Source organism: Ursus arctos, unplaced genomic scaffold (genome assembly GCF_023065955.2).
Source record: "Ursus arctos isolate Adak ecotype North America unplaced genomic scaffold, UrsArc2.0 scaffold_4, whole genome shotgun sequence".
In the NCBI taxonomy this organism is placed as follows: domain Eukaryota; kingdom Metazoa; phylum Chordata; class Mammalia; order Carnivora; family Ursidae; genus Ursus; species Ursus arctos.
In genome coordinates this window covers 17,501,793-17,514,790 of record NW_026623056.1, presented here as the reverse complement: position 1 = coordinate 17,514,790, position 12,998 = coordinate 17,501,793, and the positions used below count along the sequence as shown (strand labels likewise).

The 12,998-nt window shown below is 40.3% G+C and overlaps 1 protein-coding gene and 1 long non-coding RNA gene across 4 annotated transcripts in view; both read left to right on the top strand.

Moving 5' to 3' along the window:
- EHHADH (enoyl-CoA hydratase and 3-hydroxyacyl CoA dehydrogenase) overlaps positions 1-7,792 on the top strand; it is a 45,902-nt gene extending 38,110 nt beyond the window's left edge. For all 3 annotated transcript variants that reach the window (XM_026497346.4, XM_044383571.3, XM_048214990.2), the window contains one exon: positions 4,625-7,792. In XM_026497346.4, coding sequence (XP_026353131.1) covers positions 4,625-5,886 — 1,262 coding nt within the window. In that variant the 3' untranslated portion in view covers positions 5,887-7,792. The remainder of the gene's footprint in view (positions 1-4,624) is intronic.
- A 695-nt stretch (positions 7,793-8,487) lies between these two features.
- Positions 8,488-12,629, top strand: LOC130542684 (uncharacterized). Its single transcript, XR_008957393.1, has 3 exons — positions 8,488-10,494; positions 11,791-11,896; positions 12,313-12,629. It is a non-coding gene; the product is annotated as an uncharacterized LOC130542684 (long non-coding RNA).
- The last annotated feature ends 369 nt before the right edge of the window (positions 12,630-12,998 follow it).

Sequence of the window (12,998 nt, the reverse complement as noted above, 5' to 3'; positions counted from 1 at the left end):
TTATGTGAGGGGCGCCTGGGTAGCGCAGTCGTTAAACGTCTGCCTTTGGCTCAGGGCGTGATCCCGGCGTTCCGGGATCGAGTCCCACATCGGGCTCCTCCGCTGGGAGCCTGCTTCTTCCTCTCCCACTCCCCTGCTATGTTCCCTCTCTCGCTGGCTGTCTCTCTCTCTGTCAAATAAATAAATAACAATCTTTAAAAAAAAAGAAATTTTATGTGAAGCTTGGGACCGAAAGCCAGGAGGCCAGGATTTTAACCCCATGATCTACCTCCTACTTACCAAGGCTAAAGTTTCGGATACAAGTTGCTATAGCAGTGAGAGCTATCCAGCCTTCTTGCTACGGAGTGAAATGCAAATGTTTATTAATTTTGGAAAATTAAATGTTTTAAAATAATAGATGTATTAAATTAAATAAGTTAATACAATTTAAAAATTAAATGTATTCCAGAGAAATAAGGATTTCTGATGACTGATAACATTCTGTATTCAAAACCAATCCCCAAAAAACTAAACAAAACAAACCAACCCCCAAAGCTAGTCAATGAGAAGTGCAGAAGAGTAATATACAAATAGTTTTCACAAAATGGTTTCCTCCACAATGGATTGATTACGTAACAGATAACCACCCGGGGCTGAAACAGATAGCAATCTCAGTGGTTTAACACAATAAAGATTTATTTCCTGCTTGCTCTATAAGGCCATTCTAGGACAAGGTTTTTTCTAACTAATGGCTCTGCCATTCTCCTGAGCAGGGGTCAGGAAACTTTTTTTTAAAGGGCCAGATAGTAAATATTTTAGGCTTTCTGGGCCACATGATCTCTTTTGCAGCTCCTCAACTCTGCACACAAAAACAGCCATAGATAGTATGGAAACAAATTAGTGTGGTTGTGTTCTAATAAAACTTAATTTATGAGACTGAAATTTGAATTCGACATAATTTGCATGTGTCACAAAGTATTGTTCTTCTTTTGGTTTTTTTTTTCAACTATTTGAAATGCAAAACCATTCTCAGCTCACAGGCAGTACAAAAATAGGCAGAGGGATGGACCTGGCGCCCAGACCGTAGTTTGCCAACGCCTGCTCCAGGGTCTCCTCCAAGGCCTCACAGCTGTTGTCTGCATAAACATCCTGGTAGTAATGCAGGGCCTTGTGGGAGATTCTGCGGGCCAGTCGTGATCCCACACCACCCTACTTTCCCATTTCATTGACCAGAATTAGTCACAGGCCCTATCAGGACAGAAAGGATCCAGAATAGTCTTCTATGTGCCTAGAAGAAAAATGGAATGGTCTGGGGAAGGAACAGTGACATCTGTGCCATCAAATAATTTGTCTACTTTTTCTGTTCTTCTTGCCTTTGCTTAAAGTATTACTCTCCTTTTCCCTTCCCCAGTCTGGTTGACTCAACTTCCCCAATATCACCCATTTCAATATGATCTTTCTTCAGATATTTCTACAAATACCTTTATCTTGAAGCTTTTCTTGATTCATCCAACCAAAGATAATCTCTTTCCTTTGACTCATCAAGGAAATTTGAACTCTCACACCACGTCCTTTACCTTATAGAATGGATATTTGTCAACTTTTCTTCTTCCCACCTCTAGCGTATAGGCTCACTGAGGGTCGATACTCATATTTTTTATAGTAACTTTATTGAGGTGTAACTCATACACCATAACATTCACCGTTCAATGTAAAATGGTGTAACTTCTATGGAAAATAGTGTGGCAATTTGTCAGAAAATTAAAAATAGAATTACTATATGATCCAGTAATTCCACTTCCGGGTATATACCCAAAAGAATTGAAAGCAGGGACTCAAACAGATATTTGTACACTGATGTTCATAGCAGTATTATTCATAATAGCCTCGAAGTGGAAGCAACTCAACTGGCCATTGACAGATGAATAGATAAACAAAATGTGGCATAAATGCAATGGGATATTATTCAGCCTTAAAAAATAAGAAATTCTGACATATATGTATGCCTCCACATGGATGGACCTTAAGGATATTCTGCTAAGTGAAATAAGCTAGTCACAAAACAACAAGTGCTGTATGATTCCACTTAGATGAGGTAGGCAGAGAAGTCAGAATCATAGAGATAGAAGGTAGAATGGTGGTTGCTGTGGGTTGGGGGAGGGAGGAGGAGGACGGGTTATTTTTCAATGGGTATGCAGTTTCAGCTTTGCAAGATGAAAAGCGTTACAGAGATGGATGGTGGTGCTGGTTTCACAATCATGTCAATACACAGGTGCCGCTAAACTGCACACCTGAAGATGATAGTTATGATGGTAAATTTTGTGTTATGTGTATTTTACCACAATTCAAAAAAAAAACTGAAGTGCATTGTAACAATGTCACCAAAAAAAGAATACACTTCAGTAGTTTTTAGATATTCCAAAGTTGTGCAACCGTTGCCACAATCCACTTTGTTCTTTTTATTTTTAAAAATTTTTAAAGAGTTAATTTTTTTTATATGAGAGAGAAAGAGAGCACGAGCAGGGAGGGGGCAGGCAGAAGGAGAAGGAGAAGCAGACTCCTCACTGAGCACGGAGACTCAATCCCAGGACCCTGAGATGATAACCCGAGCCAAAGGTAGATGCTTAACTGACTGAGCCACCCATGCTTCCTGTCACAATCAATTGTAGGACATTTTCATCCCCCTAAAAAGAAACCCTGTACCCATCAGCAGTCATTCCTCATTGCCCTTTCCCCTGCCCCTGGCAACCACTAATCTACTTTTTCTCTCCATGGATTTGCCTATTCTGGACAATTCATATAAACAGAGTCATATAATATGTGGCCTTTTGTGTCCAACTTCTTTAGTGTAGCATAATGTTTTTAAGGTTCACCCATGTTATATAGGACTTCATTCTTTATTAATGTCAGTACTTCTTTCCTTTGAAGAGCTGAATGATATTCCACTGTAGGGTTACATTTTGTTTATCCATTCATCAGTTGATGGACATTCAGCTTCTTTCTACTCTTTGGCTATTTTGAATAGTGCTGCTACGAACATTTATGTAAAAGTTTTGTGTGGACATATGTCTACAATTCTCTTGGGGATGTATATATACACACCTACCTGCCTACCTGCTTACCTAGGAGTAGAATTGCTGGGTCATATGGTAATTCCGTGTTTAGCATTTTGAAGAACTTCCAAATTGTTTTTCACAGCTGCACCATTTTACAATCTTCCAGCAATGCATCAGGGTTGCAATTTCTCTCCATCCTCACCAGAACTTGTTATCGTCTCTCTTTTTAATGATATCTCTCCAAGTGGGTGTGAAGTGGTTGCCCATGGTGGTTTTGATTTGCATTTCCTTCATGATTAATGATGCATCTTTCATATGCTTCTTAGCTATTTGTGTATTTTCTTCGGACAAATGTTAAAATTAAATTGTATTTTTATTGTGAGTTGTAAGAATTGTTTATATATTTTGACACGAGTCCCTTATTAGATACATGATTCTGTGGGTTCTTTTTACTCTTCTTTATGGTGTCCTTTGAAACACAAAAATTTTTTATTTCTGATGGTGTCTAATTTATCTATTTTTTTCTTTTGTTTATGCTTTTGGTGTCATAAGAAATCATTGCCTTATCCAAGATCATAGAGATTTACTCTATGAGTTTTATAGTTTTAGCTCTTACTCAGTCTGTGATCCATTTTAAATCAATTTTTGTATATGGTGTGAAGTAGGAGTCCAACATCATTCTTTTGCATATGGATATCCAGTTGTCCTAGCATCATTTGTTGAAAATCGACTATTCTTTCCCCATTGAATTGTCGTGGTTCTCTTGGCACTCAAAAATCAATTGACTGTAAGTTATGAGATTATTTCAGGACTCTCGATTCTGTTTCATTGATCTATAGGTCTACCCTTATACCACACTGTCTTGAATACTGTAGCTTTGTCATAGGTTTTTAAATTGGGAAGAGTGAATCCTTCAACTTTGTTTTTCTTTTTTAATATTGTTTTGGTTATTCTTGATTCCTTATATTTATGGATGAATTTTAGGATCAGCTTAATTTAATTTGTTAATTTCTGTAAAACACCAGTTGAATTTTTGATAAGGATTGCATTGGAGATGAAGATCAGTTTGGGTAGTATTGCCATATGAACAATATTAAGTCTTCTGATCTATGAACATGGGATATCCTTCTATTTATTAGGTCTTCTTTACTTCAACAACGTTTTGTGGTTTTTAGTGTATAAGTCTTGCAATTCTTTCTTAAGTTTATTCTGAAGTATTTTATTCTTTTTAATGCTATTATAAGTAGAATTGTTTTCTTAATTTCCTATTCTGATTTTTCATTGCTAGTATATAGAAATACGATTGATTTTTTGTATATAGATCTTGTATTATACAACCTTGCTGAACTTGTTTATTAATTCTAATCGTGTGTGTGCGTGTGTGTGCACGCGCATGAACATTACTCAGTGTCACATCCTCTGGAGCACTTAACACAGTGCCTAATCTTAACTAATATTCAGTCCATTTGTATTCCTCGAATTGATCTCTTTAAATGCCCTGTTGCCACAGAAGCCTCCCATTAGCTGAGTAATTTTTCAGTTCCCGGTATTATTGAATCATTCTTTTTCTTCTTCACTCTTATCTGCAGGCTTGGGAACAATGGGCCGAGGCATTGTCATTTCTCTTGCAAAGGCCAAGATCCCTGTGATTGCTGTGGAATCGGACAAGAAGCAGCTAGAGGTTGCCGAGAAGATAATATCCTCCCTCTTGGAAAAGGAAGCATCCAAAATGCAGCATAGCAGCCACCCTTGGTTAGGACCAAAACCTAGGTTAACTACATCTATGAAGGAGCTTGGTGGTGTAGATTTAGTCATTGAAGCAGTATTTGAGGAAATTAACCTGAAGAAGCAGGTCTTTGCTGAACTCTCAGCTGTGTGCAAGCCAGAAGCTTTTCTGTGCACCAATACTTCAGCCCTGGACATTGATGAGATTGCTTCTTCTACTGATCGTCCTCACTTGGTCATTGGCACTCACTTCTTCTCGCCAGCTCATGTCATGAAGTTGTTAGAGATTATTCCCGGCCAGTACTCTTCCCCCACTACCATTGCCACAGTTATGAATTTATCGAAAAAGATTAAAAAAATTGGAGTAGTTGTAGGTAACTGTTTCGGATTTGTTGGCAATCGAATGTTGAAGGCTTATTACAATCAGGCGTATTTCTTGTTAGAAGAAGGCAGTAAGCCAGAGGAGATAGATCAGGTGCTGGAAGAGTTTGGTTTGAAAATGGGACCTTTCAGAGTGTCAGATCTTGCTGGACTGGATATTGGTTGGAAATCTCGACAAGGGCAAGGTCTTACTGGACCTAAGTTGCCTTCAGGGACGCCTGCCCGAAAGCGAGGCAACGGGAGATACTGCCCAATTCCTGATATGCTCTGTGAATCAGGACGATTTGGCCAGAAGACAGGTAAGGGTTGGTACCAATATGATAAGCCATTGGGTAGGATTCACAAACCTGACCCCTGGCTTTCTGAATTTCTGTCACAGTACAGAGAAACCTATCACATTGAGCCACGTATCATTAGCCAGGATGAGATCCTTGAGCGCTGCTTATATTCCCTCATCAATGAAGCATTCCGTATCTTGGGAGAGGGGATGGCTGCTGCTCCAGAACACGTCGATGTTATCTATTTACATGGGTACGGATGGCCAAGGCACAGGGGTGGGCCCATGTTCTACGCCTCCACAGTTGGGTTGCCCACAGTGCTAGAGAAGTTGCAGAAATATTACAGGCAGAATCCTGATATTCTGCAGCTGGAGCCCTGTGACTACCTGAAAAAATTGGCTTCCCTGGGCAACCCTCCTCTGAAAGAATGGCAAAGCTTAGCAGGACCCCCTAGCAGTAGATTGTGATTCAGCCTTCCAGCGTATGCCTCCCATGCTAGCATCAGATAATGCTCATGGAATTTCATTGATATTGAATCCAAAGGTCCAAAGTAAGTGTGCTCTGAAATATAAAGCAAAAGAAATAAGTGGTCAGCTCAACCTTCTCTTTGGGTCTTCCGTCTGATTATTCTAATGGGTCAAATCTTTAGGAATGTGCTTTCTATGCCTCTGAGTCTGCCTTTATCGGATAAATCATTTTGATCCCGGTGAATAAACTTGTGTTAAGACCATAATAGCTAAGGAGAGAGATTCAAAATTAAGTTGAGGTTTCCAAGTGCTTTGATGGTTGGAGATGTCAACAATTAATCACTGAAAAATGCTACTAAGCCGTACATTCATTTTGACCCCTCTCCACCTCACACACGTGGCACTGATAGGAAATCTTACGGGTCAGTCTATCTATTCAACAAACAGTCACTGTGCCCCTCCTGAGCATTTTGCACAGCGCTTGGTAAACCCTGAGTCCAGAGAGCCATTCATTGAGCAGGGAAAGCTATGATGACGTTCAGTCTATAGTCTCGGGGCGGGGGGGGGAGTGGAGGTGGTTGACAGGGTCGAGTCAGCAAGGAGGGTCTCTATGAGTGAGTATGAACATCACCCACGGAGAGTGGAAGGAATAACCAGAAAGAGAGGCAGAGGGTTGAAGGCGTAACAGCACTAAAGTTGTAGGCAAAACCCAGTCGGGAAGTAGTGAGGGTCTCAAGTGCTTCAGCCTAGAATGGGGGACTCAGAGTAGCTTAGCAGCTCCTACTCGGTGTATGACTTCTGTCTCCAGGGCAGTTACATGGGCATGGCCGTTCTTGCTGCTGGCAAGGGCCTCAGTAATGTTTCTTGATAACTCGGTCGGGACTAGGGGTGTCTACCACCTGTCATTCTTGTCTATGCATGGAGAAGTAACAGAAAGTAGTACTTGTTGACTTCATGTAAGAAGGGATCTTAGAAAACATCTAACCTCCTCTGCTTCTATGATAGTGTCATGATGCCAGTCTCCCTGTCATGATGAACCTTGTGATGCTGGGTATGGAAATTGTTGAGTCTAAAGTCTGAAATGACTGCGAAACAGATTCTGTATAGTTTCATGATAAGCATTCTTCTCTTTTTACTTTCTTGTGGGGTTAAAAAGTTGAGGGGCTGGTCAACACAAAAACCAGTCCACAAGTGTCTCTAGTAGTATTGTTCATAATAGCCCCAAATTGGAAACAACCTAAATCTCCATCAACAGATGAATAGATAAACAAAGTGTGGAATAGCCATACAATAGAGTATTTGGCCGTAAAAAGAAAGAAAGTACAGATACATACTACAATATGATGAACCTTCAAAATGTTATGCTAAGTGAAAGAAATCAATCACAAAGGGTCATATATCGTATGGACATTTATGTGAAATAAAATAGGCAAATCTACAGAGAGAGAAAGCAGATCAGAGGATGCCTAAAGCTGGGGCACCTGGGTGGCACAGCGGTTAAGCGCCTGCCTTCGGCTCAGGGCGTGATCCCGGCGTTATGGGATCGAGCCCCACATCAGGCTCTTCCGCTATGAGCCTGCTTCTTCCTCTCCCGCTCCCCCTGCTTGTGTTCCCTCTCTCGCTGGCTGTCTCTATCTCTGTCAAATAAATAAATAAAATCTTAAAAAAAAAAAAAAAAAGAGGATGCCTAAAGCTGGAACATTAGGAGCTAGGGGATGGGGAGGGACTGCAAACGGGGACAGGGTTTCTTTCCGGGTTGATGAAAATGTCCTGAAATTATTGTAGTGATGGTTACATAACACTGTGAATCTACCAAAAACCATTGAGTTATATAATTTTAAATGGGTGAATTGTATGGTATGTGAATTATAACTCAAAATTTTCAATAAATAAATAAATAAACAAATGAGCTCAACTTGTCCTTCAGTGTGATGGAAATGAACTATTTTCACAGTATTTTCACTTGTGATCCCAAACAAAATTATCTGATAGAGCAATCTTGAACAAATACAGTTTTCCATTATCAAAAACAAAAACGCCATAGAGTGTGTCTTGAATTGTAGTTTAGAATAATTTTTAAATTGTATATTGCTGGATTTTATATAAATTGGTCCTTGAAATTAAAGAAAAATTTTTAAAAACTTGGGAAGTAGTAACTGTGTAAAGTGATTTATCTTCAAATCAATGTTAAAGGACTGGCGTGTGCACTCGTGCACACACACACACACACACACACACACAATTTCCTCTTTAGACCCTGAGTGGATTTTATTTTGAGTCCTTATTTTCACCCTACACTACCCTGTAGATTGGGCCTTTGAAACTAGAGTGTCTATGAATAGCTTTTGTGAGCCCCAAATCCCTAAACTCTGCTGCTGACATTTGTGAATATGAATGTGAGCGTCTTGCTTCGAAGAGGTACCGCGTCTTACGTCGTATTTTCAAAAGTGTCTGTGACCCAATAAAGGTTAAGGAGTAACAGTCTCTATATAATATGGGAAGAAGAAATAGGAGTTCAGTTATTCTTATTTTCTTTTTTTTTTTTTAAGATTTTATTTATTTATTTGACAGAGATAGAGACAGGCAGCAAAGAGGGAACACAAGCAGGGGGAGTGGGAGAGGAAGAAGCAGGCTCATAGCGGAGGAGCCTGATGTGGGGCTCGATCCCAGAACGCTGGGATCACGCCCTGAGCCGAAGGCAGGCGCTTAACCGCTGTGCCACCCAGGCGCCCCGTGTTATTCTTATTTTCTATCAAAGAAGCAAAACTAATTTAAATTTCTTGGGTCCTACGTACAACAGTGGGTAATATGATGAAACCTGTCCAGAATATTCCATTTCATCCTTGAAAATGTACTTGCTTCAAAGGCTTATTTTGTTGTTGCTGTTGTGATTGGTAACTTTCAAACTGCCTGTCTTCTTTTTTTTCTTAAACAGCTTCTGAATGACATTTTAAAACTATGTTCTAATGGTAATCGACTCTGACGAGAACTATATATTAGAAGCACCCTTGAAGCTTTGCCATAATACTCCAGCTTTAAAGATAAGACTGACTATGTTCCTTAAATCAGCAAAGCCCCTGTGCAGCTGTGGCTGCTCTCTACTTGCTTCCAGGAAGAACAGGTGTGTGTGAGAGAGAAAGTGTGGGATCCTAGACTCCCCTGATTAATGATGTTTCAGAATTGTGTATGCAAATTATACTCCACAGCAGTTAGGAACCGGAAATTTCTAGGGTCTTACATTTGTCTTTAAAATAGACACCTAGAAATCAGAAATATTGTAGGCTTACTAGATTGGCTGACTCTTCTTGGTAGCCATTGATGAGATTAATAGGAAAGAAGTTCACTGGACCAAAAACAGCTTTCTGCAAGAACAGAAGAGTCTTTGATTATTCTTGGGACTATCAATGCCAACTGTTTATCTTGTGAGCTTGTAATTTTGAGATTAACAGCTAAGTTGCACTGCTTTCTAGTAGGACAGAAGCATTATACAACTCTGAAGGACACCACTCGTACTCTGTTCCAAGGGGTTGCCATTCACATAGAAATGATGTGAATAGCACCCCCTAGAGTTGTGTGGCTCCTGGTACTGTTTTCAAGTCAAAAACTCTTTCTGTAGCGTTTTCAACCTGTGTAGAGGTTTCAAGTCAAAAACTCTGTCCTCTGTTTATTGCTTTAAGTATCTTTCTAACCAAAAGTTAGTTGTCAAAAGTAAAGGGAAAGTTTCTCTAGATTTGTGTCTCCAGTGGGACCAACATTTTACAAAGATTTCATCTTGTCTGTTCATCTCAGTATTTTTTTCTAGTATTCCAACAAAGAGGAACATAAGAGATGAACGGTGTTTTAAAATTCTTGTCTAAAGTATTCCAGGACCTTGCAATCGTAATATTTATTTATTCGCTTTCACCAAACTTAAAATAGCCTAGCAGAATGAGTGCCTGAATGCATCTAATGAGGTGACATGAGCAGAGCTGATGCGATCTAACTCTTTTACTGTATTTACGGTTATTCCACCTTCTCTAAGCGGAAGCAGTTGCTAACTCCAGCCATAATGTGAAATCCTTAGGATGGGTAGGGCAAACCCTTCTCCAACCGAACCGTAACTGCACTTGAATTCCTGAAGTCTGCCAAGGCCTAGACAGTTGTTAATTTGTACATTTTGGCAGAGACTGTTGGCTGTCCCCCAATGTTTTTCTTCTTCTGTAGTAATACACTTCTCAATTTTTTAGCTGAGCATTAGGCTGCTCAAAATACACAATATATTTGTCAGCTTCTCTTGCATCCAGTTGCAAATATGTGAGTGAGATCTAGAGAATGGGAGGTATATAGAAGCATCACGTGGCACCTTTGGGGAACCTCCCTTAGAAGTCACCTGATGTGCTTCCTTTGCCCATTTCTTTTTTGTCCCCTCCTCCGTTTTGCTGCCTGGAACACAGATGTGACAGCTGGAGTCCAACCACTATCCGGGGCCATGAGGACAAAGGTCATGCCTTAGGGATAGCCGAATGGAGGGCTGTAAAGAGCTGGATCCCCAAAGACCTCCTAGAGCAGAGCTGCTACTCTGCCTTCCAACAGTCTCTTACGTGAGAGAGAAATCAATTCCTATTATGTGTAAGTAAGTAAGCCAGTGTTATTGTAGGTCTTTAATTATCACAGGTAGGGACCAAGAAGCAGTGCGGTTTGTTGTCATTTGTTTGTTTTTGTTTTTCTCAGTACCATAGGTAATTCTGATACATAGGCAGGCTGAGAATCCAGTCTCATTAAACAGGATTTCTTGTTTTAAGAAAAAAAAATGTGCCAGTGTGATGTGATTTTCAACTTGATATTGAATTGCTCATAAATTTTTCTGTCATGTTTCACATAGAATTGTTGTAGGCAGTTCATGGAGACGCCCAATAAGAACTTGAGAATGGGGCTTTAAATCAACATTTAGTAGGAAGTAGTCTCACAGGCCTACTTGAACCTCAGATGGACTCCTACTTAATGAGAGACAAAAACACTCGAGAAAGTTTGCGTTATGGGAAGGAAAGGTGGTCAACAATGGCACAAAGGAAAAGAAAAACAATTCAAGAAGCCATATCTTGAATTAGACAAACACTATCTCTCAGCACTGACCACAAGGGTGGTGATAAATCTGGAGTACACTAACCTTCTGCTCAGTAGATCAGAGATCTCCAAAATGGGGGGCCCTTACCCAAGGAGGTGTAAAAGATGACTCACCGAGGTAGAGGCAGAAAATATTAGAAATGATTGCTACTTATCTTTGTCCAAAGAATAAGAAATTATTCTTTATTACTATTTCATGGACATATGGACACTGTTGGCCTCACCAGGTTGCATCCCAGATAGCCATACATGAGGAATGAATTATCCTGTGGGGAGAGGGCAAGCTCCCACATATAGAGAGGTTGACAGTGGCTTCCTCCCTCTTTCATTTGCTGTCAGCATGTTGAGAAATATTGAGGATTATATATGCTGGGGTAAGTGAATATTTAGACTTCACTATTTAATCTTACTAAATTAACCCTCACAAAAGACTCCTTGAAAGAAAGTACAGGTGACGATAATGCAAGTAATACAAACAAAAGGAAAAAACAAGAAAATTGCAGAGCTGGCAGGTCTGTACAGCTTTTTGTCAGGCGCATTACAAGGTAGAATTATTTAGTCAGATCCAGGAAGAAGCTGACTAAAAAGCTTCTAAATTATCAAGAAAATTATTAGGAATATTGATTTATAATCTACCATTCATGATGAAGCTCGTCCTAAGTGTGTATTGTGTCTTATGATACTAGTTAATAGGACGAAACCATCACCTATTAGCAAAATGCTTTAACATTGTTTATTTCAACGTTATCTCATCGTTGACAAATTCCTTTTCTTTCTTTCTTTTTTTTTTTTTTTAAGTAGGCCCAAGCCCAGCGTGTAGTCCAACGTGGGGTTTGAACTCATGATCCTGAGATCAAGACCTGAACTGAAATCCAGAGTGGGACGCTTAACCGACCAAGCCACCCAGGTGCCCCCATTTATAAATCTCTATTTAATTGTGTTTTATAACGTGCATATGTGTCAATAGAATGGTGAAACTATATAAACATCCTACATATTAGAGATGTATACCAAAATTTATGCAATCCTTTACGCAGATCCTCCTTTAGGAATAAGAGATTTATCTTCCTAGCTGCTAACAGTGCTGCCAGAAAATGGCCTTTGGGGATTGCCTTGCTCAAGGTCACATCTTCTTCCAAAGGGAGCTTGCACCCGATGACGGCTTAGTGCAGGAGTATAAGTGCCTGGTCCTCATGCCCCAACTTTGAAGGGCTGACAGCTCTAGGGCTCCCAGTGATACTGGCCTGGGGTCTTCATCGGTACTGGACTGAAACACAACCTCTCCCTCTGCTCATTCTCCACTTCCTCCTCTCTCCTTCACAGGTGTTAATCCCAAGAACACTCCCTAATTTCTATCTCAGAGTCTGCTTCCCAGGGAACCCAAACTATGACAATGAAGCTGCATGATCAAAAATGATTTGGATCAGGGGCGCCTGGGTGGCACAGTGGCTAAGCGTCTGCCTTCGGCTCAGGGCGTGATCCCGGCGTTCTGGGATCGAGCCCCACATCAGGCTCCTCCGCTATGAGCCTGCTTCTTCCTCTCCCACTCCCCCTGCTTGTGCTCCCTCTCTCGCTGGCTGTCTCTCTCTCTGTCAAATAAATAAATAAAATCTTTAAAAAAAAATGATTTGGATCAAAAATATTTGGATCCATATAATCTCTATCAACTCTTTGGTATTGGTCTAACAGGTTTCTTTTGATCTCACATGTCATTAATTTTTACAAATATTCTGGGTGTGCTAGAATGTGCATTCTTTGACAAATATGGGATTTTCTCATAAGATCAAGCTTGTTAATTAAATTACATTTGTCAAATTTTCTCTTCAGCCTTGATGATGTTTTATCTGTAGTCCGCCTCCTCCTGTGACTGGGGACAATTACCCATGCCAGAGCGGTGACTCCTTTCCTTGGCGCAAAGAGCCAGAAGTGACTGAGAGGCACAGGCGGTGTACAAAGGCTCTTACCACCAGGGGGTGGAAGCGTTTCCCCTCTAGGAACGGACTTCTAGA